We start from the raw sequence: 27,723 nt of genomic DNA on the forward strand, positions 1-27,723 counted from the left end.
TAGTGATTGATATTCCTCGAGAAATCTGGAACGTTACTGTGTTGTTTGATTGAACATATGGACCTTTATTTCACTTGATTAAAACAATAAACCATTCTAAAGGGATAGTTCATGCTGAGTGCTTCACCCTGCCGTCCCCTACTGATGATGGGATCCTCCCGAGAGTCAAAGCTTCTCAGATGTCAAAGCACCAACATTCAACCAGGGGTTTTCTCACGCATGCGCACGGTGGGACGACTAGCTCATCGGAGAGAGAGAGAGAGAGAGAGAGAGAGAGAGAGAGAGAGAGAGAGAGAGAGAGAGAGAGAGAGAGAGAGAGTAAAGAAGTTCACACACAAAGCCACGCCTGCGCTGTGTGCCCCTCATTACGAGCGAAGTTGCTGCATCTTTTTAGGAAGCTTCATGCTTTCTTTCGACATCCAAAGGTCGCATGGTGTCAGGGACGCGCCTAGTCACGGGAACAGTCCGGAGCGCGTTCATGAGGTGCAAGATCGCGCTTCCAGCAGTGAACGGTATCAAGCAGCGTGCGGGGGGACTAATGGTTTACATTGGGCCACAGCGACCGGAGCGTGTTTCTCGTTTTGCTTTCCTTTCTTGTCAGGCGTTTGGTTTGCAGACCTCTGCCGATCTGCACGCGAGGAGACAGACATAGCGAGGCGCTGTGTATGGTCGGGGAGCAGGAGCTCACAGTATGGTCCGGGAAACCAGGCATCTATGGGTGGGAAATTTACCCGAAAATGTGCGAGAGGAGAAAATCATTGAGCACTTCAAGCGGTGAGTTCCTGAGCGACGTCTGTGTGTGCGTGTGTTTTGCAATGTAAGGACGGCTGCACGGCCAGCATCTCTGTTGTGTCACACTGTAGTTGATGAAGCAGGAGGTTCCCCCGTAGCAAAGTCCCGTTTGGCAGCAGCTGTCAGCTCCTGTGCTGCATTCGAGCCCACTCATAAAGCGAGCGGCCAGCAGCACGCTTCAGCCAGCAGACATATGGTTCTGCCATTTCGACACCATGCACGAACTTGTAGCCTCCGTGGTAACTTCACCTGGGCTTTCTTCACTTCTCCCAGCACCACGATCAGGAGCTCGGAGCGGCACGGCTCTCCTCCTGGTAGCAGGTCCCCTCCACAGCCAGTGTAAACAAACTTCATCTGCGCGGCACCAGCCTTTTTATTTTCCCTCACGATTCTTGCAGCACGGGGCAGCGTGCATGTGTGGCAGACAGCAGTGCGTGTTCACTTGACTCTGCGAGTTAGTCAGGTCACTGCTCCTGAACGAGCGTGTGCACTGTGTGTGTGTGTGGATCTGCACCAGCACCAGCACGTACCTGCCTGTCACTGTTGCAGCTGCATGGTTTTTGTTGTATTAGTGCGAGGATGGAGGGAGCTCGGAGGGGACGGCGGACCTCACGCTGCCTCGGAGCCGCAGGCTGGGCTGTGATTGAACGCTGCGTGCTCACTCAGATGTGCCACATTGTACCGCTGCTGTTTACTCTGTGCGCAGAGAGAAAATGGTTGTTTGGCTCATTGTGGCCACGCTGCTCCTCTGAGCTGCAGCCTGAAGGGAAACCAGACAACATGTCGATATTCTAATTATGATCCTCACTCATTGTTTTTTTTGTTTTTTTTAATTGGTTCTGGCTGGAGCAGACACGCAGCCCTGTGCAGGATTTTATCCCCTGGTCCTCTTCCTGATGGAGGAAATAGTATCTATTTTTTTTTTGCGGGTCTCTGTCACGATTGTGTGGCCGCTCTCGCTGCTCTCTCCTCGGCTGTCAAGGAAGCAGCAGCCCGCCTCTGTCTCCGTCAATATGTGCTGGAGAGCAGCCTGCTGAAAAACATCAGTGCACCTATAAGAGCGGAGCTTATTTTAACCATGTATGCGTCACCACAGCGGCACAGAAGCTGCTAAAGCACACAACCCTGTGACATAAGTGCATTTGTCCCTAAACACAAACTGATGAGGTTGTGGTGCTTTGCTCTGCAGCGGCGGGACGACAAACATGTCCGATCCACGCAGCCTTGCGGGGATCACACGATGATGATGATCCACCTTTATTCACATCAGCTCTTGCTCTGAACGGGTTATATTTTTGTTGTGGGAGGTAATGGTGCTGACTGACAGCCTTGCTGGGTGGGGGGGAGAAGTGTGTCCGCCGCTGGCTTGTGCTGTTTTTCCAGCCTCAGCTCTCCGGCGTGTAAAGCAGAGGTAGTCCGCGCATGCAGGTGCATGACAGCCCCCGATGTGTGATAGAAGTCACTGAAGATGGGGGGCGGCAGAATGAGTAAGCAGTGAGAGCAGCCTTTCTAAAATGGCGTCGGAGGCTTGTTCGATGTTGGGAAGCTGGCATGCCAATAAATTTATGGGCACCCTACTGTCTCCTGTCGGACGGAGAAACACGCTCCCCGCAGATGCTCGGAGGGAGGAGGAGGAACACTGAGCGCATGGAGATGATAGCAGGCTTTGTAATCCTGCACTGGCTCCTACATTCAGTGGAATCAGTCAATCCAAACATCACTTATTACCACGCATTTAGCTGTTTATAGGTTTATTGAATAAACAACGGTTTGCTTGCCCTCACATTCAAAACTCAATTTGAGGGAATTAATTTCATATTTGTTTATTTTTTTATACCTAGTATGGTTTATTGTCTTATAGTGAAACAGAAAAAAAAAAAACCTATACACCTGCTTTATCTTATTTATTTAAACCTTTCTGCTGCAAATCAGCTCATGTAATCTCAAACCTCATTCGTGTGCGTTTCCATCCATGAGCGAAAAGCCTGTGTGAGCACCCTCCTCCTACAAAACATGCTAATACTGGAAAATCTATGCATTGATTAACATGCAACGTGCAGAGGATTCAAGGCCAGTTGCTGGGTTACCTTGCCTCGCAGAAGAAAATACCACAGAGAAGAAAATAGGAACAGCAAAGCCACCTCACCTCCTCCCACCCCTAACCCCCACCCCCACCCTCTCTTTCTCTCTCTTTCTCTCTCTCTCTCTCTCTCTCTCTCTCTCTCTCTCTCTTCATATATAACTGAATTTAGCACAGTGCACTCTGAGGATGTTTTATCATTATAATAACAAAAAAGGAATAAAATATGAACGCTGTTTGACAAAAGCCTGGTGATCACATAGTGTTTCCTTTGCTTTCTTTCAGATATGGACGTGTGGAGAGTGTCAAGGTCCTGCCAAAGCGGGGTTCAGAAGGTGGAGTCGCAGCCTTTGTGGATTTTGTGGACATTAAAAGTGCTCAGAAGGCTCACAATGCCATCAACAAGATGGGGGACAGAGACCTGCGCACTGATTACAATGAACCAGGCACAATTCCTAGTGCCGCGAGGGGGCTGGACGATAGTCTGTCCTTAGGCTCTCGTGGACGGGATGTATCAGGGTTCACAAGGGCGGCAGGGGGGGCCATTTATGTGCCCCCCACGTCGCTCCACAGCAGAGATGGACGCTATGAACGCAGGCTAGACGGGTAAGTGGACAAAGTTTCTCTGAAGCCAGGGGGAGCCGTGGTTTCTGGTAAACACATCACCTCCAAGCATCTTTCCACCATCTATTTATTTACTTGTTTGTGGGTTAAAGGGGAGGAAACAAGTTCATGCTCCAGAATTGATGTACACATGTGTTTAACGCATAGTCAGTAGTCTAAATGGCTGTTGGGGATTATCTTTGTGAGTTTAAACATCTCTGTGATGTGGATATATCATTTGCGGAGAATACGGGGCAAAGATTGGATATCGTAAAATTTCCCAGGATTATTGGAGAGAGAGAGAAAAAGAGAGAGAGTGGTCCAACTGCCATCCCTGGGATTTCCCTAATCTGGAGTTACATGCCCTGCTCGATGGATTAATGTCACCTTTTTTTCCTCATATAATAAAACAACCCAGAGCACACATTATATATATTTAAGACACCATTGTCTGGATTAGTCTAATGTGGAGTCATGTGGATAACTTACACAGGATGTTTATTCCCTCCTGTTGGATTACCACTGGCCACACACCTAAAGGATATGCTATCATGCTAAAGGTATGGTTGGTTTTCTTGGTACTTTGTTCTTTTTGTTTGTTTTTTGTTTTAATTTGGGATTATGTCTGAGATCAGGGCATTACAAGTTGAGTGCTGGGAGACCTCTGCTGGCGATCCAAGTCAGTAGAGGTGACTGAACAAGTGAGCAAATGTTTTTTTCATCTGCCTTATTTTTGTGGAGATTATTTTTTTCAATTTTTCAACAACTGAGACTCGCAGATGTGCTGAGGACCAAGATGGACTCTATGGATCGTACAGTTGGAGGAAGAATGCTGGAAAGTGTGACTGGAAAGTTGTGCCATCCTTACTGTTGGGAGATAACCTCAACTCATGTCTGTGGATTATCTCTTCTTTCCTGAATGTGGAACTATAACTGAACCTTGGATACAATCGCACAGAATCAGAGAACTGAGTTGTGCGTGTGAACTGCGTTTCTCGTCGACTCAGCCCATGTTTGGACTGCGTGCAGGCTCTTCTACCTGTAAAGGAGATCACGGATCGACAACAGACATGAGCGTCCAAGAGCTTCAAAACTGAATGTCCTCCAGCCTGGGAATTAATACAGTGATACGGAGGGAAAAAAATCTGGATTACCATTAAGAGACACACCTAATCTCACCCCCTTCTACAAAAGGATTGGACTACTACTGCCGTGCACATTGTGACCGAACCGGAATGTGCAGGACTACGCAAATAAAGATGCAAGACTTCTTTTTAACATCACATCTCTAATTGCTGTTGGGGGATCAATACTGCTGTATTTACTAAAGATGGACTCCTGGATATCGTATTTATTTGACTGGACTCAAGTGAAACGCTGATTGTTTTTTTTCCCCCACATGTTTGGATGGATATATTGACTAAAACAGACATTTTCCAGCACACAGAAAATCCCAACCTGGATTCATACAAGGCCAAGCTTGCTTTTTTTGTTTTTTTTCTTCATTAAAACAGACACTCCAGCTCATCTATACACGTGAGGTCTGAACGAACGATGAGGATTACGTTTTTTCTCTGTGAACGATTTTGCTTCCATATTTTTCCCCTCCACTCAACATTTTTGCCCATTTTTTCTGCTCACAAAGTTCTATCTCCCTAGATTGTATTTGGAATTATAGGTCAAGTTACCACTCTCTCAAAAGGTTGGTATGTCCTGCCCTGCGTATTTTAGCTGTCCTCTCTAACCCCCTAGTTTGAACCCCTGTCTCACTCCATTTCCCCCCACTAACCGAAGTAGCTGCTACAAAAACTATTATTACTGCCTGTGTGTCTAAATGCAGGAATCTGTACCTTACCTTTTATGACGTTTTCCTATCTCTTCCTCTCACCTGACCCCACCTTCAGATCCTGTCCCCTGTTCTCCTTATGATGAATAGATCCACATTGAAGTTGTTGAGAAAAGAAAAACTCTATTGATACCCAACATGGTCTTAATAATACATAAGAATTGAGTTGTGCAAAAAATCCAAAGTTTCAAAGACACGTCACATCCATTTTTCCAATATGTGCATTGATATGTGCTGTGCAATCATTTAGAATAAGAGAAAAAACTATTCCAAGTTCAGAAAAATACAAATGCATAAAAAAATAAAATTCCATATGTATTTTTTTTTTAAACCAATGAGATTTAACAAAACAATAAATAATGAATTAATGATTTTATCAAGCAAAAACGACAAACGTGAAAAAGGTTCATTGTAAAAACTGGTGAAACAAAAACATTTTCTTGACTGAAAATATAATATGTATTTTCAACAATAATGAAAATAATCAGTAATTCCAGTCCTGATATCTTCAACATTTCTGCAGCTTTTAATTTCTATGCAGGATAGTGGCATATAGAAAATGTAACATCCGTCTGAGGTTCCTGATTTGATTCACACAGAGGATGTCGCAGCTGCTTTTAGGGTCGGCCATTAACATGATCATTACTTTGAGTTGGTTTGCCGTCCGAGATTTTTCCTAAACCATTTATCTTTGGTCTCTATCCCTTTTTTAATTTCTGTTGCAAATCAATGGGCAGAACTGATTAATGACAACACCCAGTTTACAGATTGCTGCATCAGTTTTATGCATCACCTTGATTTGTCAGATATTTAATTTACTGAATTAATTAATACAATGTTTTTTTCTATGTTGAGTTTCTAGTTCTATATCACAGTCCATCTCAGCAATATGATATAAATCACATGCACTGTGAGAGAAGATTTTATTCATACTGCCAAACCTGAGCTCCACAGTTTGTGCTTTAGCCTGCGACGACCGGACCCTCCACAGCTGCACAGTTCAACTGTTAGTTTGCACGGCAGAAGGATTTTTAACAATAAAACTGAATCTAACACTTTTGGGAATGTTGATTTAAATTGAAACACATGTTTTGCTCCCACATGACTGAGCCTCCACATAAGATGCCTTTTTGGCACGCTGGTGGAATGCATCCTTATAATTATGCCGTTCACGTAATCCCAAAACAGTTGATGTGCTTAGCATGCACTGGAGCGGACTAATAATCAAACACTGATGGAAATTCTGCCAAAAAAAGTCCAACTGAATTATTTTTAAGCCCCATGAATAATGTAGAAGCTGTTTTGTCTAAAGTGAAATTGAAGGCTATCTATTGAACAGCGAGCCTGCACCAGCAAATTAGCATTTTCGAGAGCATCTAGGGGTCAAGGTAATCCATCAATTTCACAGCAGACATTGTTATTCCATAGATGTTATTCATGAATCCTGCACACAGATGATAAAATCAAATAAGCTCCTGACCTGCTGTACTTAATGTATAGTGAAATACAGACATGGTGCGAGTCGCCTAAACTAATTTATCTTAACATCCGCAAGAGTGTGTTTATCCCAGGCAGTCTTTTGTTCCTGCACAGTGACCAATCCTGCAAACCCTTAAATCCAGTCAGTAATGGTTATTTAGTGGGGGCTTTGTTTTTTGCTCGTATGTATGTATCTTTGAAAGAGATCAAATAAAAAGAAAAAGCGGGGAAAGAGGTTAAAGGGTCCATTATTTGGTACAGGAGCTTAATCTTGATGATGAGCGCAGTCTATTAAAGTCCCTGACAAGATTGGCAGGGAAATGTGAGTGTGAATATACGCATCATGTTTTTTTGTCAGGAGTAAAAGGTCAGGTTGGGAATTCTAGTTTAGTTTTTTCCCTGTGGGTGATCAAATGGCCTTTCAGGACATCACAGGGCATCAGTGATGCAGAGGAGGAGGCTTGTGTCGTATATCTTCAGAGAAATGGCAGCGGCCCTCTGTCAGCAGCACCTGGTGCGACACATGTTGGTTTCTAAAGCTCAGATTGAAATGCAGGCAGCTCACCTCAGGAACGGCGCTGGCTGCGGAAACGCACATATTTTGGATCCTCACGTGTGATTAGAAGGCGTGGCAAATGCACTAGAAAATATCCAAGTAGTTCATAGTTGTGCTTTTGTGTGACGTTCAGATTCCCAATCAAACGGTTGACATTACAACATCCTAAATAACTAGCTGATCATTAGAGGACACGCCACATTACGCATATTTAAGCCTAAGTTTGTAAAGTCATAAAAAATAAAGACTGTGCAAAAGAGAGACTATAAACGTGTGCTGTGTTGCTGAAGGAACTAATTACCAACATTTGCTTGAGATTCAGAACACAACACATTGTGCCCTCATTTGCACTTGTATTAATAAAACAAAAGCTGCTGCCAGGTCTCTAATAAAATAAACCGTTTCAGATCCTTGTTACAAATGTCTTTTATTTGTTCTTACAGATCTTTGTTGGCGTTAGACAGTTCAGCAGCTTGAAGGCGGCAAGCGAGCGGAATTCAGAAACACATCCTTACACAGATGTAGTCACAACAATCACCTCTGATCATCTAAATCATAAAATTTCCTGAGGATTTAAGTGCTTATATTAGTTATCATCAAGGGAAATCATGAATCATATCCAAAGAATCAGTTAAGACACTTTTTCATGACCCTCAGATGTCTTTTCTCATACTCGATCATTATCAAGCTGAACAGAGACGGAGTATATTGTTTTAGTTGAAATCTTGCACAACAGATTTTGTCTTTAGGACATTCTTTAAGACTGCCATGTCAAAACGGGATCATAGCCAGTGTACATTTGCAGAAAATATTTAAGGGTGAGAGAAGGAGATGATGAAGGCCTGAAAAATGTCAGTACCACGAACATGAGACCTTTGTCACTGCCCAGACTCAAACTGAGAATGTGGCAGTTAGGTGATGTGAGCATTACGACACTATTCCAACAAGACGTCATGCACAACGCTTGGTTTTCTCAAACATGTAGCATCATTTGTGGTTTAAACACTAATTTACTTGTATGATTTGTCATCTGGACAGTTTTAATTTCCATGATTATTTAGGCATATTCATTTTACTAACTTATTTTATTAACTAGACTGCCCCCAGACCTACGTCCAATATAGCACATTTGTACCAACATATATACAAACATTATATAAATATATATAATCTCAAATGTATTACAGTGTCACACTAGTATGATTATACTGTGTGCCTTTGTGGTAAATCCTTAATAAATGTCATTGACAGTTGAGGTTTGTTGTCCAATTAAAATCTGGAACTATAGCATTTTCCTCCTCTTGTTTGAAGTGGTCAAGATTAAAATAGTCTTATATTAATCACCAGTATAATGAGCTTTTGTAACTGATGTTGTATTAAAACATATCCAATCCTGTGTTGGAACATCACGACCAATTTGCTGATTATAATTTGATCTGAATTCAAACAGTGGTAATTGCTGTCCTGTCCCGCTCATTACAGGGAGTTTGGTAGTATGACTGCTGTAATGACACAGCAGTTGTATTCCCAAATTAAAGTGTGATTGCTTTATTCAGAGAGAGGGAGCACAGGTCTGAACACAATGTCCTTATTTGCACAGTTTTTAATGTGCATCTTCATACAAGATGCTTTGGAGAGCTTGTTTTTTTTCTTTCTTCAGGAGAACAAGTGGTGTCAAATCGTGTAGCATCGTAAACAAAAGACTTGTCACAAGTCACCTCCAAAAACCTTCAACAAAGCCCCTCAGATGAAACGCCTCCAAAAGTGGCTTTTGTTCGAGTTGCCAGATGTTACAAGACCAAAACAACTTGACAATCTATAAAGTCAAAAACTCCCATTTAATTCCCTTTATTACAAGTAGTCTTCGTACACGTCTGTTATATCCTGCAATTAAACCTTGAAATGAGCTGCAGATTTCTGAATGCGTGGCGTATGTTTAAAATGTCTCCTGATATGTTTTTTCAATAAAGTGTGGCGTTTTACAATAGGAAATACTAAGCATTTGTTTGACACTTGAACTGAGAAGAAGTTGAATAAAAACACGTCTCAAGTGTTCAAAGAGAATCATTTTAAACAGAAACTGCTTGAAGCTCATGTCAACACCTCAAATCAGTTTTTTATTGTAAAAACAAGTGCCTGGTTTGGTGGAACAAGGATCTGATACTTCTAATCTTGACACAAACATTTAGTCTAAGAAAACATGTGAGGCCTGATGCTCAGTTGTCTTAAACAGTCAATTATTTAAATCCCCTTGTAGATCAGTTTGTAAGCAGGTAAAGATCTCTTTTTTTAAAGATGTTTTAAAACTACCCTCCTCAAAAAGCTTTAGTGCCCCTTCTTCCCATGTGTCTAATAAGGCGATCCCACCAGAGACACCTGAAATTTTGGTTTATCTACTGTCTTATGCTGGCACCTTTCTTAAGCGGCTTAGATGGAAGTGTAATGTGCTGTTGTCCTCTCTTTTTGTTTGTTAGGACTGCTGAAAGTCGGGAGCGGGTGTATGATCACAGTGCCTACGGCCATCACGAGCGCCCTGGAAGCACGTTCGACCGCCAGCGGCACTACGACACAGACTATTACCGTGATGCAAGAGACAGGACTCTAAGCACAGCAGGGACTGGGTCTGGTACCTCCAGTGGAAGCGCTACAACCGTGTCGTCAGGTGTCAGTGGAACTATCGTCAGTGCTGTTGCTGGCAACACAGGAACAAGTGGTTCAACAGGGGCCACGGCAGGAGGAAGCGGAGGATCTACATCCAGCGTGGTCGGCTTCTACCGATCCCACAGCAGGAGCCCTTGTCGCTTTGAGACGCCCGAGGCTCGCTATGAGCCTCGTACCAGGGAACCTTTTACTTTGGCCAGTGTGGTTCACAGGGACCTTTACCGGGAGGACAGGGGTCGGCGTGGGGAGCGCTCGTACCGCCCCAGTCGCAGCCGGTCTCCGCACTCAACGCACTCGCGAAACCCTTCTCCTCAGAGACTGGCGAGTCAGGCCACCCGTCCTCCACGCTCCCACAGTGGGTCGGGCTCTCACAGTCGCTCCTCCAGTTCGGACTCAGTCAGCAGCACCAGCAGCAGCACGAGTGGCAGGTGAGTGAAACTAATCTCAGTGTCGATATTTACTCCCGTGTGTTGGGATGATGTTTACTTGGGTGCAGACTAATCTTGAACAGCAGCTGGAAACAGTAAGTATTTTAAGAGAGAAGTCTGAACACTGAACGCTGCTTAAAATGACAAATGAGGGCATGATCATTGGAGTGAAGTTCATTGGACCAGTTCAGGAGATTATTAATGTCGTCCATCCATAATTTTCTCCTGCTTACCTGAGTCCAGGGCGTAGTGGTAGCAGGATGGGAACTTGTTTTTTAATAATGCATCATAATAGTAGTAGTAATACATGGTTGAGGTGCATCTCCTGCTTTTATACAATACAGTTATACCAATCAATTATTGTTATATCAATTCTTGAGCTGAATAAATCCAGTGTAAAAAGTTTAAATAACATCTCAGAGATCATTTTATTTAAGTTTTCTTCAGAGTTGTGTTCATGTGGACTGCTCCAGATGTCACAATATAATTTTTTTTTTTTAATTGCAATGGAACAACTCATACACCATCTAAGTGTTGGTAAACATGCCATCCTGTGGATCCAGTTTGATTTAATACGTAATAATGCCCTGTCCCCAACATGCACGTACGATTATACTGGCTCTATTGAATATTGCAACTGCACCACTTTTGCCAACAAGCTACGACTAGGCTGTGCATCTAATGTCTGGGTAGTGAGGGCTCTCATTAAGAACAGTTTGTTGCACAACAACTTTCTTTGCAGAAGCTGTGGTTTTTTTAAATATCAACCGTTGCAACATGTCATAACTCCTAATACTAGAAATGCTGTGTCATTATGTCAGTTCCTTAGGTGGCTATAGTTGTAAATGTAAGAATGATGAATGGAATTGACTTTTAATACTGTGCTGGAGATTTAAAGTAAAACAGCCAGCACTGCGTATTGCAAAAGTCCACATTCATTGTGACTGCTGCAACGGCAGACTTGCTTTTTCTGAATCCAACATTTGAACATACCTCCATGCTCCACCCTGCAGGCAACACCAATTGCATGCATGTGTCTGCACGTTAGAAAAAATATTGAGAAGACACACCATGACAGGGAAAATTATTGCTGTCTGCTATCTTTCTTTCACGCCCAAATTTCTTGAGAATTTAAAGCAATCCTGATATGGGCGAGGGCACCACCAAGGTTGATTATAAGGGTTCCAATCAAGCAGCACATGTGTAAATGTGTAAATTTTGAGGTGATAAGTGTGCGAATATCTACTCTGCCCATTTCTGTGTGATCATTAGTGAACTTTTAAAATGACTGATCTGTATTCACTCGCCTGAGTGTTTGATTGCTGATGGGAATCAAAGCCTGCAAAATGACCTTTGTTGCATGTAACGGTTTTGATTACACTTTTGGTGTTTGATCTGAATCATTTCCATTCATCCCGCTGTTTGTACTTGGGATTTAGCTAATGTCCATTTTACTGCCCTCAAGTAACCCTGGAAGTATTTAAAGGGATAGTTCTCTCAAAATTCACTCATTATCCACTCACCACTGTGCCGATGGAGTGGTGGGTGAAGTGTTTGAGTCTCAGGGTAAACAGCGTTGCAGCACAACACTTCATTAATGAGTGTTGCAACATTTGTTGTAATGATGTTTGTGTTGGAGTTGGTCGTTTATTAAATTTTATTAGTTGGTTTGAGATTTTTATTATTAATAATTGTACAAACAGGGAATAAATACCAGAAGTTTAGGATCAAATGCAAATGAGGTCACACTGTTTTTTTTTTGTTATACTGCCTCACCTTTGGAAAGAGTCCAGACCTCTGATGGACATAGAACGACCATAGACTGTATATAAAGAGGTAGCGACACATGTGGTTTGTCGAGGGAGTGCTGCAGGGGGAATTTCAGGAGACGGCTGGTATTTTTTTCTCACTGCCTACCTCTCTGAATGGGCAATGGCTCCCCCCCTCCGTGAGATCCAGTTGGAACTGGAAATTTCTGGCCAGTGCTGGCTGCCTGCCCACTCCCACAGGCCAGGCTCCGTCAGCAGCACTTCCGGGAGTGTCTGAGCACAGGAGGAGAAAGTGAGAGGGAAACAAACAGCAGAGGGCCTAGAAAGCTGAGACAGGCCTGGGAATGGTTTGACAAAAAAGGTGCACGAGGCAGCCATGAGTTTTCCACTGACAAATCCATCTTTTTACGCTCATAGTTGGATGCATCATGTAAATAAGGAGTGGGGAGGAGAAAGGGGGTGTTTTTTTTCCATTTCAGCTGAGACATATTGCAGTTTTGAAAGAATAGAAATAAATGTTTTGCGTGAGCTTCGATGCAAATGTATGACTATGTACAGTACACTGCATACAGACCCTGTAACCTTTTTCACATTTTGTTATTTATCCCGTAATGACAAAGCCAAACAACATTGCCAATGTATTAGAAAGGAAAAACTGTATTCAGACACTTTAACCTGTACTTAGTTGATGAACGTTTGGTAGCAATTACAGCCTCAAATCTTCTGGAATATGATGTGAACAGCTTTGCACACCTGGATGTGTGGACTTTCTGCCATCCTTGTCTGCAGATCCTTTCGAGCACTGTCAGGTTGGATGAGCCTTTTCTCAGGTCTCTCCAGGGATGTTTGATTGGGCTCAAGTCAAGGCTCTGGCTGAGCCACACAAGGACATTTACAGAGTTGTCCCTAAGCCAGTCCTACGTGGTCTTGGCTCATTGTCCGGTTGAAATGTGAACCTTTAGTCCAGTCTGAAGTCCAGAGAACTGTGGACCAGGTTTTCGTTTAGGATATCTCTGTACTTAGTTCTGTTCAGCTTTCCCTCCACCCTGACCAAACTCCCCCACAGAATGATGCTACCACCAGCAGGCTTCATTGCATTGGGATGGTATTGGGCAGATGATGATCATTACATCTCACTGTCTGAGATCACTGTGATGCTTTCATGTGTATTTCACTGGAGAGAGGATTCTGTTTGGCCTCTCTGACATAAGATTAGTGCCGCAGTGATGGTTGTCCTTCTGGAAGTTTCTCCAAACGGGATCTCTGGAGCTCTGCCAGAAGGCACATTGGGTTTCTGGTCACCTTTCTCACCAAGGCTCTTCTCCTCCGATTGCTCAGTTTGGGCAGACAGCTAGCTCTCTCAGGAGAAGAGTGGTTGCTCCATACTACTTCTAGTTAATAATTACGGAAGCTGCTGTGCTCCTGTGAAAACCTTCAATGTAGAATTTCTTTGTAGCCTTCCTCTGATCTGTGCCACGACACAATCCTGTCTCTGAGCTCTGCAGGCAGCTCCTTCAACCTCAAGGCGTTTGCTCTAATATGTATTGTCAGCTGTGAGACCTTTATAAGTGTGTGCCTTTCTAAATCATGTCTGTCAAATTAATTTACCACAGGTGGACTCCAATCAAGATGTATAAACATTTTAAAGATGATAAAGAGAAATGAGGAGGCACCCAAGCTAAATTTAAATGTGATGTTTCCATTTTTCCTTCTTGAATTTGTAAAAAGAAAAATTTAAATTATGATTTAGCATTTTCATTATGGGATATTGAGAGTATATTGATGAGGGGAAAAAATATTTAAACTGTTTTAGCATAAGGCTGTAACATGCAAAATGTGAAAAAGAGAAAGGATTGGATAGAAGAATACTATGTATATTAAATCTAACATGTGCAAACTATAGCATGTTCAGTCAAATAAGTGAACTAATCCCAACTAACTAATCACTGCTTTTGAATTTTTGTAATTTCTCAGAGGCAGAATGTGTAGCACTTAAAGTGTACTACTGCAAAATGCCAAATTTTCTTAATTTATGGTATTGAGGTGAAAATATTAATGACTTGTTATTGTCATTATAGCCAGTTAGAGTAACACAGATAAACCACCCTTTTATCTTTAAGTCAGTGTTTTCCCTATCTTTCTCTTTACCACAGTGATTCCAGCAGTAGTTCAAGTGATGACTCTCCGGCACGTTCAGTGCAGTCTGCAGCTGTTCCTGCGCCCTCAGCACTTCCTCTATCCTCCCTTGACAAGGATGAACCACGTAAAAGCTTTGGCATCAAGGTCCAAAATCTTCCTGTACGCTCTACAGGTTAGTTATGAGGTTCCCCTATGGTGTGCAGTTTCTATATAGCCCTCAAATATTGACACATTTTATAAAAAATCTAATATATTGTGTATTATATACAAATATTTATATGTAACTTTTTAGTACGCTTACTTAATAAAACATTTGATGTATTTACTATAGATACAAGCCTGAAGGATGGTTTGTTCCATGAATTTAAGAAACATGGAAAGGTCACATCTGTACAAATCCATGGAGCTTCAGAGGATCGGTATGGGCTTGTATTTTTCCGCCAAGAAGAGGACCAAGAGAAAGCACTTGGAGCATCAAAGGGAAAGCTTTTTTTTGGCATGCAAATTGAAGTCACAGCATGGAATGGACCCGGTAAGTTTTAAATCTTAAAATGTCCTGCCACCATAAAAAAATGACGATTGACAAATGCACGAGGATACAATGGGATGACTTTCTTTTCAGAGACGGAAAGTGAAAACGAGTTTCGGCCATTGGACGAGAGGATAGACGAGTTTCATCCAAAGGCCACACGGACATTATTCATCGGAAACCTGGAGAAGACCACCACTTACCATGACCTGCTTAACATCTTTCAACGCTTTGGAGAAATAGTGGTAAGTTAATGTGAAGTGGTTGAGAAATCCTTTCTTATGCAGTGGTTACCATGCTGCACATTTTGAGATGATTTTTGTTCACAATATTTATACAACATATTTATGTTTTCATTGTCTTTTCAAAGGATATTGATATTAAGAAGGTGAATGGAGCCCCACAGTATGCGTTTTTACAGTACTGTGACATTGCAAGTGTCTGCAAGGCCATAAAGAAGATGGATGGGGAGTACCTTGGTAACAACAGGCTAAAGGTGAAAATACTCTTTCAAATGTTTTGAACTACTACCACATTCTTAAGTACAATTAGTTTGAACTGTTGAAATCTTTGAGTTGAGTGCAATTTTTTAATCTAACATTTTCAGCTGGGCTTTGGAAAGAGTATGCCTACAACGTGTGTTTGGTTGGATGGTTTAGCGTCAAATACAACTGAGCAGTTTCTCACTCGACATTTCTGCCGCTATGGACATGTTGTCAAGGTTCGTCTCTTTATTTCCTCCCCTCATAGTTTCCCATTGTTGAATTTTTGACACCTTGTGACTCCTCATGTTTTCCTCTGTCTTCCACAGGTTGTATTTGACCGAATGAAAGGAATGGCCCTTATCCTGTACAACAACATTGAGTATGCACAAGCCGCTGTCAAAGACACAAAGGGTTGGAAGATAGGGGGCAGTAAAATCAAGGCAAGTGAAACATATCTTTTGTCTGACACGTTGAAAGACTGAAAGACTGAAAAAAGCATAACTTACCATTCTTTTTTTTTTTTTTAGGTTGACTTTGCCAATCAGGAAAGTCAGATGGCTTTCTACCGTTCAATGCAGTCGTCTGGCCAGGATATTCGAGACTTTTATGACCTTCTCACTGAAAGAAGGTTTGTGTAGATCTCTTAAGGAATAATTATAATTTAGCTTAAATCCTGCAGTAATATAAGCTCAAAAGTGATTGATTCCAAAGTATGATGAAATTACAGCTTGCTCTTCTGTGTTTGTTTTAACAGGGATGACCGACGAACTCAATATGAATTTCCAACAGAAAGACCATATTTTGAAAATGTACGGACACCAGGAACATATACTGAAGATCCACGTCGTAAATATCCTGCTAGAAGTCGGGAGTTTTACACTGAATGGGACCCATACCAGGGAGATTACTATGATCCACAATACTTTGAAGACCCACGGGAGTATCGGGAATACAGAACCGACCCTTATGAGCAGGACATCCGCAAATACAGCTATTTGCAACGGGAACGTGAAAGAGAGAGGGAGCGCTTTGAAACAGATCGGGGACGTGATCATGGGAGGAGGACCATAGAGCGTAGCCAAAGCCCATCACACCTTGCCACTCGTCGTCCTGCTAGCCCCACTGCATCTCCTTCGCTCTCTGAGAGGATACCAAGTGATTCAGACCGTCGTATTTGTTGTCGATCTTCTGACAGAAGTGGAAGCTGCAGTTCAATCTCTCCACCAAGATTTGAAAAACTTGAAAAAGCACGCTCTGAAAGGTATAACAAATCTGACAAACCTGAAAAGGACCGTCTTTTTGAAGTTGAAAGAGGGAATTTGGTTGATAAGGAGAAGCGGGCTGGATGTAAGGATCGTAGTGACAAGGACAAAAGTGAGAAACAGAGGCTTAAGAAGCTCAAAGTTGCATCACCTATTATCCAAGCATGTGAGACAGAACCTGAGCTGGAAAGAGATATTAGCCCTGAGTCTGTCATTCGAAGTAAAAACAGTAAAATTCCAAAGGAAAGCTTGAGCAAAGGAAGGTTAGACCTTCTGCCTTGTGTTGTGCAGCTAACACGTGTCAAAGAAAAAGAAGGAAAATTGATTGGTCATGCCATCCAAGAAAAACCGATACAGAGAGGTGGGAGTGATAGTCCTAGATTGGCATCACCTTCAGCTGACCAGAGGAGTCCTCCATTCCGCTCAGAACCATTGAAAAGCGATATCTCTAAGCATGGAAAGGTGCCCAGAGACAAGAATATGCACAGTTTAGTGGAGGTTGTTGATAAGGATGCTAAAGTCAAATCCAAGAAACTCGGAAAATCTGAAATGGGATCTGATAGTGGTATTTCTGTGGATATTGACCGTTTAGCTGCAAGGAAAAGGCGCTTTGAAGAGTCTGGGAAAACTGATCGACAAAAGAGAACTAGTGAGGATGAACTTGGCAGACCTGGACTTCAAAAACTATGGAACAATGCAAAGGAGACAGATTTGGATAAGAACCTTTTGATTAAAGGGATGCACAAAAAGGAACACCACAAGGATAAATGTATGCGGATGGTCCCAGTTAATAGTCCTAAGGATGGACAAGACTGTGAAAGTACCTCTGTAAGCCTGTCTTTGGAACGGCCGTCACAGTTTAGGGAGATGTCTGGGGATTCAACAGATAAATTAGATTCTGCCTTCCTTAAAATGGATGTAGAGGGCTCAAAAAGTGAAAACACCTCCAATCTCACAAAAATATCAGATGATGGCAGTCTGGATGAATTGAAAGAAGAGAAACAGGGTTTGTTTGAACATGAACAAGGAAGAGGAAAGTGCACAGACTCTGATGACGGAGATGAAAACTTTTTGCACAATGACCAGACTAATATTTGCATAAAACAAATTGAACAGAGTCGATGGATTCGACCCAAGCTTGGTGATCCTGATAAGTTAGTCAAGTTTGAAAACCCACCAAGCAATGAGACTCCCGACTTTGAAAAGGATTGTGTCATGCAGGATTTCGGAAAACCAAATCAGGATTTGGCCAATGATGACTTCTCCTCGTCTAAACGAAAGAAACTGGAGAACTTCAACTTTGAAATAGTGATTCCAAAAAGTGAGTGTAGTTTTACAAGTTCACAAAAGTTGAATGAGGTCATTTATCCAAGTATGACATCCTCAACAGAGACTGGGAACTTTTCTGCAAAGGACGAAGATGAGACCATCCCTATTAACAAAGAAAGAAAATCTTCTCCAAAAGTAGATGATACATTTTCACACACAGAGTCAATAAAACACAGTTTGAGCTTGCCAGCCAGACATTTTCGTTCTTCTGACCCTGAGCTCCCAAAACTTAAGACTACCTTGCTTGGATGTGATGAGGAGTTAATGCAATGTTGGGAAAGAAGAATCAAGTCTGATTCACTTAGAATGGAAATGACTTTCCCAAGTGATATTGCAAAACAGGAAAGTATCTGCAAACGCCTTGGGCAGGATTTAGAACCCGGTGAAGTGCAGTCTGATTCAGATGATGATGTAGAAAACAAACACACATCTCCCAAGTCCAATAGCTCCTTGTCTTATATCCTCAGGGAACGTGACGAGAGAATGTCAGACATGAAACTTTCTGGCTCCTTGGAAAAGAATAAATTTTATTCTTTTGCATTAGACAAAACTATAACTCCTGATACAAAAGCACTCCTTGAAAGAGCCAAGACACTGTATTCCTCCAGGGAAGATAACTGGTCCTTTCTTCCCTCACGCTTTCCGACCTCCCACAGCTGTTCAGATAAGGGCAAGGTAGAGTTAGCACCTCGACCTATTCCTTCTTGGTATATGAAAAAGAAGAAGATTCGTACTGACTCTGTGGAAAAGCTGCACGATAAAAAAGAGGAACTGAAGCCACAGGATCAAGAGCGTCAAGAACTGTTTGCCTCTCGCTTCCTGCACAGCTCAATCTTTGAACAAGATTCCCGCCGTTTGCAGCATCTTGAACGTAAAGACCAAGATGTAGAAAGTGGAACTGGGCGGCCTTTTGGTAAGCCAAGTGCAACTGAGCCACAGCCTGAAACTGGGGGAGGTGACATCCCACAAGAGCCGATTGTGCTTTTCCATAGTAGGTTTTTGGAGCTTCAGCAACAAAAGGACAAGGACCAAACCCTAACTGACACAGAGCTTGATTCAGAAGTAGAGCTTAAAACGGACCAAGTGGAGAATTGTGAAAATGTGCTGTCTGATAAGGAATCTGAGCCTGTACTAAAGGTTGATGTCAAATCTGCCAGCCCCCGATTAACCTTGTCTGTTTCACCATTTGTTCCTTCCCCAAAAGAAATGTCTCCAGAAAAGAGAGAGTTGTTTACTGCATCCTCAGATCAACCCATGCCAATTGTCAAAGAAGAAAAAGTGGAGCCAATTCTTGAGGTGTCTCCTCCTCATTCTTTTCCTTTTGAAGACTTTAAGCTAGTTGCTCCTAAGCTAACCATAACCCCTCCACATGCCCTTTTAGAACCAGAAAAGGAACAGGAAATAAAAGTAGAGTTAAATGAACCTAAAGTAAAAAATGTGGATAGTTTGGCAGTGGAACATAATGCTCTTGTGGAAGATAGGCCGCCAACTCCTGGTGGTTCCCTAAGTGGGTTTGAAAGAGAGGCTGCAGAATTAGGGTACTCTGACTCATACCCAAAGATTGAAGAAAAACCTGAAATTGAAACAGAACCTAAAGGAGAAAATCAGAAAACAAAGGGCTTTGAGGAATCTCAGAAGAGTGAGACGGATAGTGAAGTATGTATGCCAGAACTAGAGGCTGCAATAAAACCATCACCAAATCGCAGGCAGCCCAAGAGTAAAAGGGCAAAACCACTATCGGTACTGCGTAGCTCACAGCCTTCCCAAAATGTTGCCACTGAGAAACCTGCAACACGAAAGAGTGAAAGGATTGACCGAGAAAAACTCAAAAGAGCCTCATCTCCTCGAGCAGAAGCGCCAAAAGCATCTTTTGAGTCTAAAACCACGTCCAAATCCCCAATCTATGCATCAGACTCCGAGCAGAACATAGAGTCAAGTTTGATTCACGGGAGGACACGTCGTAGGAATGTAAGGTCAGTCTATGCCACTCTACATGAAGATGACCAAGCTGGTAAAGAGGTAGTTGAGTCAGCACGCTCCATGCGTAAACGGAGCACTGACAAAGAACCAATACAGCAAGATGTTCAAATTCCAGCTACCAATACCAGGCGAGGCCGTCCACCTAAGAGAGGCATCAAACGAAGTGAGGATGCATCACCAGTAAAAGGTGATCAGCAAAAATTGATGGAAGAAGATGCAGAAATTAAAGAGGCGTCAAGTACAATAGAGGTTGTTAAAGCCTCTGAAGGATGGCGTTCACCCCGCACCCAGAAGGTGCAACAATCACATCTAACCTCATCTGCTTCCGTTAACAAGAAAGGAACCAGAGTAGACAAACCTGACAGCGCTACAGTGCTAGCTGACCAAGATTATCTAGCAAGTTATGATGAGTCAGAGGTTAAGCCTAAAGATGAACCAGACCTCTTTATAGAGTTACCTGAAAGAACAGAAAATGTAAGTCCACCAATTCACAGAAAGGAAAAAGATCTAAAAGATTCTGATGGAAAGAAATCTACTGATGATGAGAAGGTAGACACCAGCTCCTCAGAGAGAAGACAACCTGTAAAGAGTGCCAAAATGAAAACACCAAGGTTGAAAAGAAATACCAAGCAGCTCACTGAAGATAAATCACACAGCTTAAAAAATCTTGAGATCCGTGTAAGCGTTGATGATGTAAAAGGTTTACTTCGTTCAGAGGACGATGTTCCAGGGACATTTGAAACTCCTGTTATTACAAAAACTAAAATGGTGGTAAAAGAGAATGAGGAAACAAAGGCAACAGGCTTTCCAGAAGAATCAAATGAGGTTGATGTACAGGAAAATGAAGATACACTATCAGAGTCGGAATTTCCTCCTGATCCAGCTGCTCTCTTAGCCCGGCAGATGGAGCTAGAGCAGGCAGTGGAAAATATTGCCAAACTTACAGTTGAGCAACCTCCTCGGCCATACAAGGAACCACCTACAGAACAACCTGCCATATTGCCTCCTATCGTGGTGGAGCCGGAAGGTGAGGTTGAGGAAGAAAAACGAGCAATTCCTGCAAGTGAAACCGAACTTGCTGCAGCTATTGATTCCATTACAGCAGAAGAATGTGCAGATGCGGATGGGTTTACAGCTCCTCCTACTTACACTGCTATTATTCCCACCCCTGAATCTTTAACATCCCCCTCCTCTAATGAGATTATGGAACCTGAAACACACATGGTGATAAACAATATTCTTGCAGCAGACTCAGATGATGGTCCTCTAACACCCAGCCCAAAGGGGCCAATGACAGAGGTTAAGGCAGCTGAACACCTCCCTCTACTTGAAACACCCAAGAAAACAGGAAAAGTTAGAGCAAAAACCCCAAAGAAGACAAGAAATCGTAAAGGTGCAGCTAACAAGAAAGGGGATATTGCTGAAGAAGTTTCAAAACCAGAGCCCTCTCCAGTCAAGTTACCAGAGTCTATCCCAGAAGACCCAGAAACCATTAATTCAAAAGCAGTTACTGTTACAGCAGGGGCAACAGTAGCAACGTCTGTGGTCACTGCTGTTGCAACTTGTAGGCGTGACGTTACAAGTTCTATAACTGTTGACACGCCCAAAGAGGCAGAACAGCCTGAGGTTGAACAGCCTGTACCCAAAGAATCTGCCTTCCATTCAGGCACAAGCAACATCTCCAGTTGCAAAAAACATCCTCAAGCATCAGAGCCATCTACACCTACTCTTGCCTCTGCTCGCCCACAGGTTGTATCCCAGTTCAGCGTACCCCTAATGCGGCCAGCCAAAATGCCATTTTTGCCTGACTGGCCTCAGAGAAAGGAAGAAAGTAGAATCCATGTTGCACCCTCATGTCAAGTTACAGTGGTAACTTCCTCTGTACCATTACCGACTACGCTAAGTGGAACCCCTTCAACAAATCCCCCAATGCCCCCTGACACCAAGGCTTCAGATATTGACCCTAGTTCTAGTACCTTAAGAAAAATTCTAATGGAACCCAAATATGTATCTGCATCAAACAGCAACTCTATACCTACCACGATGGTGACATCTACACTGTCAGATCCTTTGCGTATGTCAGAGAATGAAAATCGCCCGGATGTAGTGGGTTCAAGACAGTTACATCCAGAAGAGAGGCCGCCTTTCCCCATCCAGCCCACACACCACAAACCATCTCCTCTGACAGAGTCCCAGCAGAACTGTGGAGAGAAGACCCAGCATACAGTCATTTCTCCTGCTACATCAGTAATAAGTCGGATTCCAATGCCTTATGATACAGAGGAAACTCCACGAATTTCACTAAGTAACAGAAGCATTGGCTTATCTATTCCCAAGCAAAAATTTAGGTCAAACTCCAATGAGAATAATCGCTACCATGGCATGGATATAGTAGAAGATGGGAGTAGAGGGCGCTCGGTTGTCGAGACTACTCCCTACAGTACAGGCTCCAGTCCTGGCCTAAGGGTCAATACATCAGAGGGTGTTGTTGTTCTGAGTTATTCAGGTCAGAAAACTGAGGGGCCTCACAGGATGAGAGCCAAAATTAGTCAAATCCCTCAAGCGAGTGCTGGTGACATAGAGTTTCAGCAATCTGTGTCCAAATCTCAGATAAAGCAAGAGCCACTCATCACATCATCCCAGTCACCTAACCCGAAAGCAGCTCCACCTCTTTCAGCTTATGGGCACACAGGGGTCCTCTTGACTGGCCAATCCTATAATTCTCAACCTGTAATTTCCAGTACCAAACAGGAGAGTCACGGCTGTGACAAATCTGATGCTCCATATCACACAGCATCCCACGGTGGTGTGGTGAAGATGTACCAACAGCCAGTGAGTTCTCCTCAAGTATTAATGTACAGCCAAGCTGTGATACAGCAGCAGCATGGCAAGAGAGCAGGGACAGAACCTCTCCCAAAAAAGATGGACATTGGCAAAGCTGTTCAGCATTCTAACCTCAGTCCAGTAATGAGTCCACACCACCCATCACTATCTGGAACCCGCATGAGCCCCAGCCCTGGCATCCCAACTGATCGGTCTGCTCTACACCTCAAGCAAGAACCCCAGTCTCCACGAACAGCTGTTCACTCACCCTTTGCAAAAGCCTGTGCTCCGAGTGGTTCTCCCATTGGAACCTCAGTTGTTCTGGGTCATGGGATGCCACAAATGTCTACATATCATTCAAGTATACATCACACACATTCAGAACATTCCTCTGTCATAATTCAACCTCACAGTGTCACACAGTCTATGACTCATGAAGCCAGGATGAACACCCCACCAATGTCTGGGATAAACTATGGAAGGCGTGGTGATGCCCTGTCTTCACCCCATCAAGGGCCTCCTCAGCGCTCAAACACACCACAGCCTAATGTGATCCGTGAAATGGTACTACAGTCTCATTCAAGTCCCAAGGGGTCAGTGTCAGGTGGCGGCAGCAGCAGTGTAACTGAAGAAGACTCCAGACACTTTAACCAAGCCCTAAGTAGACCATCAGTACCCCAGCTCCAGTCAGATGTAATGATGATTCACAGTGATCGCAGAGGGCTGCACTCGAGTATACGTATGGACCAGTACAGAGACATGCACCAGCGCATCTTCATGCACCAGCAGCGGGGAGAGCAGGCCGCTGTAGATGCAAGACAGTCACGAACCTCAGAGACTGGTGCATCTTTAAGCAACATCTCTGTGCCTTCAAAGAGTCCTTTAGTGGGGAAGGCCATTGAACTTTCCGCAAAAGAATGTCTCAAACCAATCGAAGGAAAGCTGATACATCCACCCTCCAATGAAAGTAGAATCCGGGGAGTTCATACATCCAGTCCTGTCATGGTGTCTCCTCACCCTCATGGGGTTCAGCTGATGCCTCCTGGAGGTGCAGGCTCCTTTTCCGTCTATCGGGACATGCGAGGCTTCCCATCTCAGTTCCCACGACATCCGTCATCGGGACACAACCTGGCTAATCAAGGGATTACATCTTCACAGGTCACTTGATATGCTTTTATTATCTTTACTTTTGTGCAAATATTTCAACATTTTTCTTATGTATTATGTATAATTGCATTCTCAAGTGATAGATAATACACCGTGTGCATATTTCTATTGATTTGATATGTATTTTATTTATCAGGTATCTCCGGAACCTGACCTGGGTCACAGGGGAAAAATATCTCAGGCACATGGGGGAGGAGGTGATCCCAAGCCTGAGAGTCCTCATCTTCGCCATGCTACCTCTACGGACCTCTCCCATATTTCCAGAATATCAGGGGATACGGTCTCACCCTCATACCAGTCTCCCATGACTTCCCCCATGAGTCTTACTCACAAGCCAGATCTGTCTCTTCAAAAAGGCCCCCCAGCCTTCTTACCAACCCCTCAGCCAGCAGCACCCCCATCAAGTGTACTGCAGTCACGGCCCGATGCTAAGCTGGAACATTCAGGACACCAATCCATCGACATGGTGCAGCTTATGACGGTAGGAAGACAGAGGAATCAGTGTTGTCATAATACATGGAATGCATTTCCATTCCGAAACAATACCACAGAGAAAAAAACGTTTTTATATATTTTTTCTTCAGAAATATCCTATTGTATGGCAAGGCCTGTTGGCACTGAAGAACGACCAGGCTGCTGTCCAGTTGCACTTTGTCTCTGGCAACACCATCCTGGCCCAGCGCTCTTTGCCGCCCCCAGAGGGAGGTTCTCTTCTCAGAATTGTGCAGAGAATGAGGCTCGAGGCTTCCCAGTTGGACAGTGTGGCACGCCGAATGACAGTGAGTATTCTGGTTTTGAGCGGTACATCAAAACCAACTATTGTAAAGGAAGTCAGGAAATAATTGGCAGTACTTTATTTCTTTTTTTTTTTTTGGTTTTTGGAGATGTCACCTGCAGTTTTTCATCTAACAGCTTACTGTGGCTTATCCTTCCTTTCCATTGCAAATATTTCAAACTCAATGGGCAACAAATGCCAAAATATATTAGTTTTTTTATGTTTTACGATAAAGACTTTCATTCATGACAGGTGGAGAATGACTATTGTTTGTTACTGGCTCTACCCTGTGGTCGAGACCAAGAAGACGTCCTTGGTCAAACTCAAGCTTTGAAAAGTGGCTTCATCACCTACCTGCAAGCCAAACAGGCAGCTGGAATCATCAATGTGCCCAACCCTGGCTCTAATCAGGTCTGTCGTGGTTCCAGCTTTTCTCTTTCCCTTTTTGTTTTTGTTTTAAACTATTTCATAATGACATTCTGTATCATGAGAAGTTGTTCCCCCTCTCATCATAATTTCTTTATCTTTGGATTCACAGCCAGCTTATGTGGTGCAGATTTTCCCGCCGTGTGAATTCTCTGAGATCCACCTCTCTCACCTGGCACCAGATCTTCTCAACAGCATCTCCAGCATTTCCCCTCACCTTATGATTGTCATTGCCTCCGTTTGATTACCTCCAGTTTTTTTCCTGAACAAAGCCAACACCAGCCCTTTTGGATTCATCCAGTTTTGTAAAACTGGAATTGCCTCATACTTTTATGAGTTTGAGTTATAAAAAAAATCCAATTTAGCATGCACTCAACTTTTCTCCTTCACTTCACCGAGTCCTTAAATCGCCCAGTGACGTTGAATTCCCAAAACTATACCTTGAGGATATGAAGGGTCAAATGGGGATTTTCGACGATCATTTTTGATTACTCATTTCAATTTTGACTTTTTGGAGGTGTTGTGCATAGCCTTTTCTAATTCATGGCATTCATAAAGCTATGGATTGAGACCTTCTTATGGGATATTTTTTACCTTCATAAAAGTGATTGTTTTTTTTTAAAGACTATGTGAGAAGTCATTGCACTATGTTAGGGACAAAAATTGGGAACTGTACAGATTTGAGTATAATATGATACATGTTATGGAAGTACTCTTGTAATCAGCCATGCTAGCGCAAGATAAAAGAGAAATCGTTGCCTGGAAAATGATCAGGAATCTTTTGGGCCTGATCAGTCATACTGCGTTTGCTCCTTCACCATCAGCCAACTTCTACTTCATTTCCGGACTCGACTCTCCATCATGACGTGTTCCCTCCCCCAGGAACTCATGAGGGGATGTTTAGAGTTGTACAGTTTACACTCAATGCCTCAACAGGGGACTATAAAAAGAATATTTAATTTGTTTATTTTTGTTTGCATTTTCTTTACACCTAAGGGTATTGTGGACAATTGTGAAACTGTAAATATTATAAATATTTAAAGACTGAAGCAATGTCGAGAGACCAAGTGAAATATTTTACAAAACAGATCATCAAATCTTAATGTTTTCTTTCTGTGTTTTTTTCTTGATTTTTTTCTTGATTCTTTCTTTCTTTCTTTCTTTCTTTCTTTCTTTCTTTCTTTCTTTCTCTCACTCTCTCGCTCTCTTGCAAGGGCATGGAGGGGACTGGTGGAAGGGATCTATTTAGGATCCAGGAGTGATATTCGCAACAAAAAAAAAAAATTACTTATGTGCCAAAATATCTTTTGCAAACGCTCAAAACACAATGTATCTAAAACTAAATTTGTTCAGAACCTATTTTCATATGTGACTTTGTATTTTGCCACTCAGAGGGCAGACTTGATTCCTTTTTTTGGTATTGTTCATCAACCTGACTCTGTTACGGCAGCGCTTTTACATTTTTGAAATTGTATCCTCATTTTGAAGGAACCATTGTATTGTCGGGGGTTGCTTTTTGTGTTTAAATTCCTGTTTTCCTTCTCTGTGAAGTGGTCCTCTACTGCCCCCTGCTGTCTGGAAATCATTCTCTGCACCCTGAGGTCATTTACGCCGTGACTTCATGGCAGATGTTCTATAGAGCATGCTTTATTTTCAAATCATGGTGAAATCATAAAGGCAAAGAATGTGACTTGAACTTGACATCATGCCGCTATTGGATGTTTTGATCATCTGCCTCCATCCCTTCCCTGAACTGTCTCCTTGAGCCGAGCTGTAAATACTAACGTCCTTAATATGTGCTCTTGTGTATTTTCCCCGTTATAATTGTCTTTCTTCAGGGTCCTTATTTTTGTTTTGTGCAACAAAACAAAGCAGTCTGAAAGAGACGGGAGATGAGGTGTGTGAAACCGATGCTGAAAGTAAAACCGTGCTTGTCAGTTTTTTGTGGTGTAAATATTTCTATGACTGCAAGCTGAATACTCATTGTTATGTTGAAGGCACTTATAATTTTTGATAAACAAATGAAAAGAAAAATACAAAAAAAAAACTTAAAACGGTGATTAATATGAAAACTGTCTTTTGATCAATCTTCATTTTGAGTGTATTTTGCTGTTCCTCCATGAGGACATTTTAAACTGTAAAATAAATTGTTGTTTAACTTACTTCTGAAGATCATTAAATGGTCAGTCACTCTGGTTCTGTGTCTTTTCTTTAGAAACTAAACTTGCATCATGTTGATGCAGACTGGTGAGGTGGGATGTGTCCAGGTTAATAGATATAATGTTAAATAATATATTACATTGTTTTTCATAACTGATTACCTAAGAATATTTAAGTAGCAGTCAGTTTTTTTTAAAATTCTAATCCTCTGCCTTGTATACATTTGTAACTTATTACCATATTACTTTTAATTGCTTTTCCTAATATCACTTGGGATATTACCTCACTTATATATTACTATATTACTATACTTTGCCTTCTAATTTTAAATTTCAGCACATGGAATCAAATAGTTTCAATGATGCTCATTAAAAAAACACTTTCTAAGAGTTGCAACACTTATACTAGTGAAAGTACTTCCATCAGAGCTGTAC

General features: G+C 42.5%; 1 protein-coding gene across 1 annotated transcript; it reads left to right on the plus strand.

The window, feature by feature from the left end:
* The first annotated feature begins 314 nt into the window (after window positions 1–314).
* On the plus strand, window positions 315–27,324 carry spen (spen family transcriptional repressor). Its single transcript, XM_035158873.2, has 15 exons — window positions 315–774; window positions 3,158–3,478; window positions 9,831–10,445; window positions 14,368–14,525; window positions 14,685–14,885; window positions 14,976–15,127; window positions 15,253–15,378; window positions 15,490–15,603; window positions 15,694–15,807; window positions 15,895–15,995; window positions 16,122–23,919; window positions 24,065–24,409; window positions 24,513–24,707; window positions 24,956–25,114; window positions 25,242–27,324. The coding sequence occupies exons 1-15, from the start codon at window positions 692–694 to the stop codon at window positions 25,371–25,373; spliced, it is 10,614 nt and encodes a 3,537-aa protein (XP_035014764.1). The 5' UTR covers window positions 315–691; the 3' UTR covers window positions 25,374–27,324.
* Window positions 27,325–27,723: the final 399 nt, after the last annotated feature.

The sequence above is a fragment of the Hippoglossus stenolepis genome, chromosome 6, assembly GCF_022539355.2.
Source record: "Hippoglossus stenolepis isolate QCI-W04-F060 chromosome 6, HSTE1.2, whole genome shotgun sequence".
In the NCBI taxonomy this organism is placed as follows: Eukaryota; Metazoa; Chordata; class Actinopteri; order Pleuronectiformes; family Pleuronectidae; genus Hippoglossus; species Hippoglossus stenolepis.

Coding starts and splice junctions, on each gene's coding strand:
- spen (XM_035158873.2), top strand. CDS start 692: ATGGTCCGGGAAACCAGGCATCTATGGGTGGGAAATTTACCCGAAAAT. Junction 15,128..15,252: donor AACGCTTTGGAGAAATAGTG/GTAAGTTAATGT, acceptor GTCTTTTCAAAG/GATATTGATATTAAGAAGGT. Junction 15,996..16,121: donor GACCTTCTCACTGAAAGAAG/GTTTGTGTAGAT, acceptor TTGTTTTAACAG/GGATGACCGACGAACTCAAT.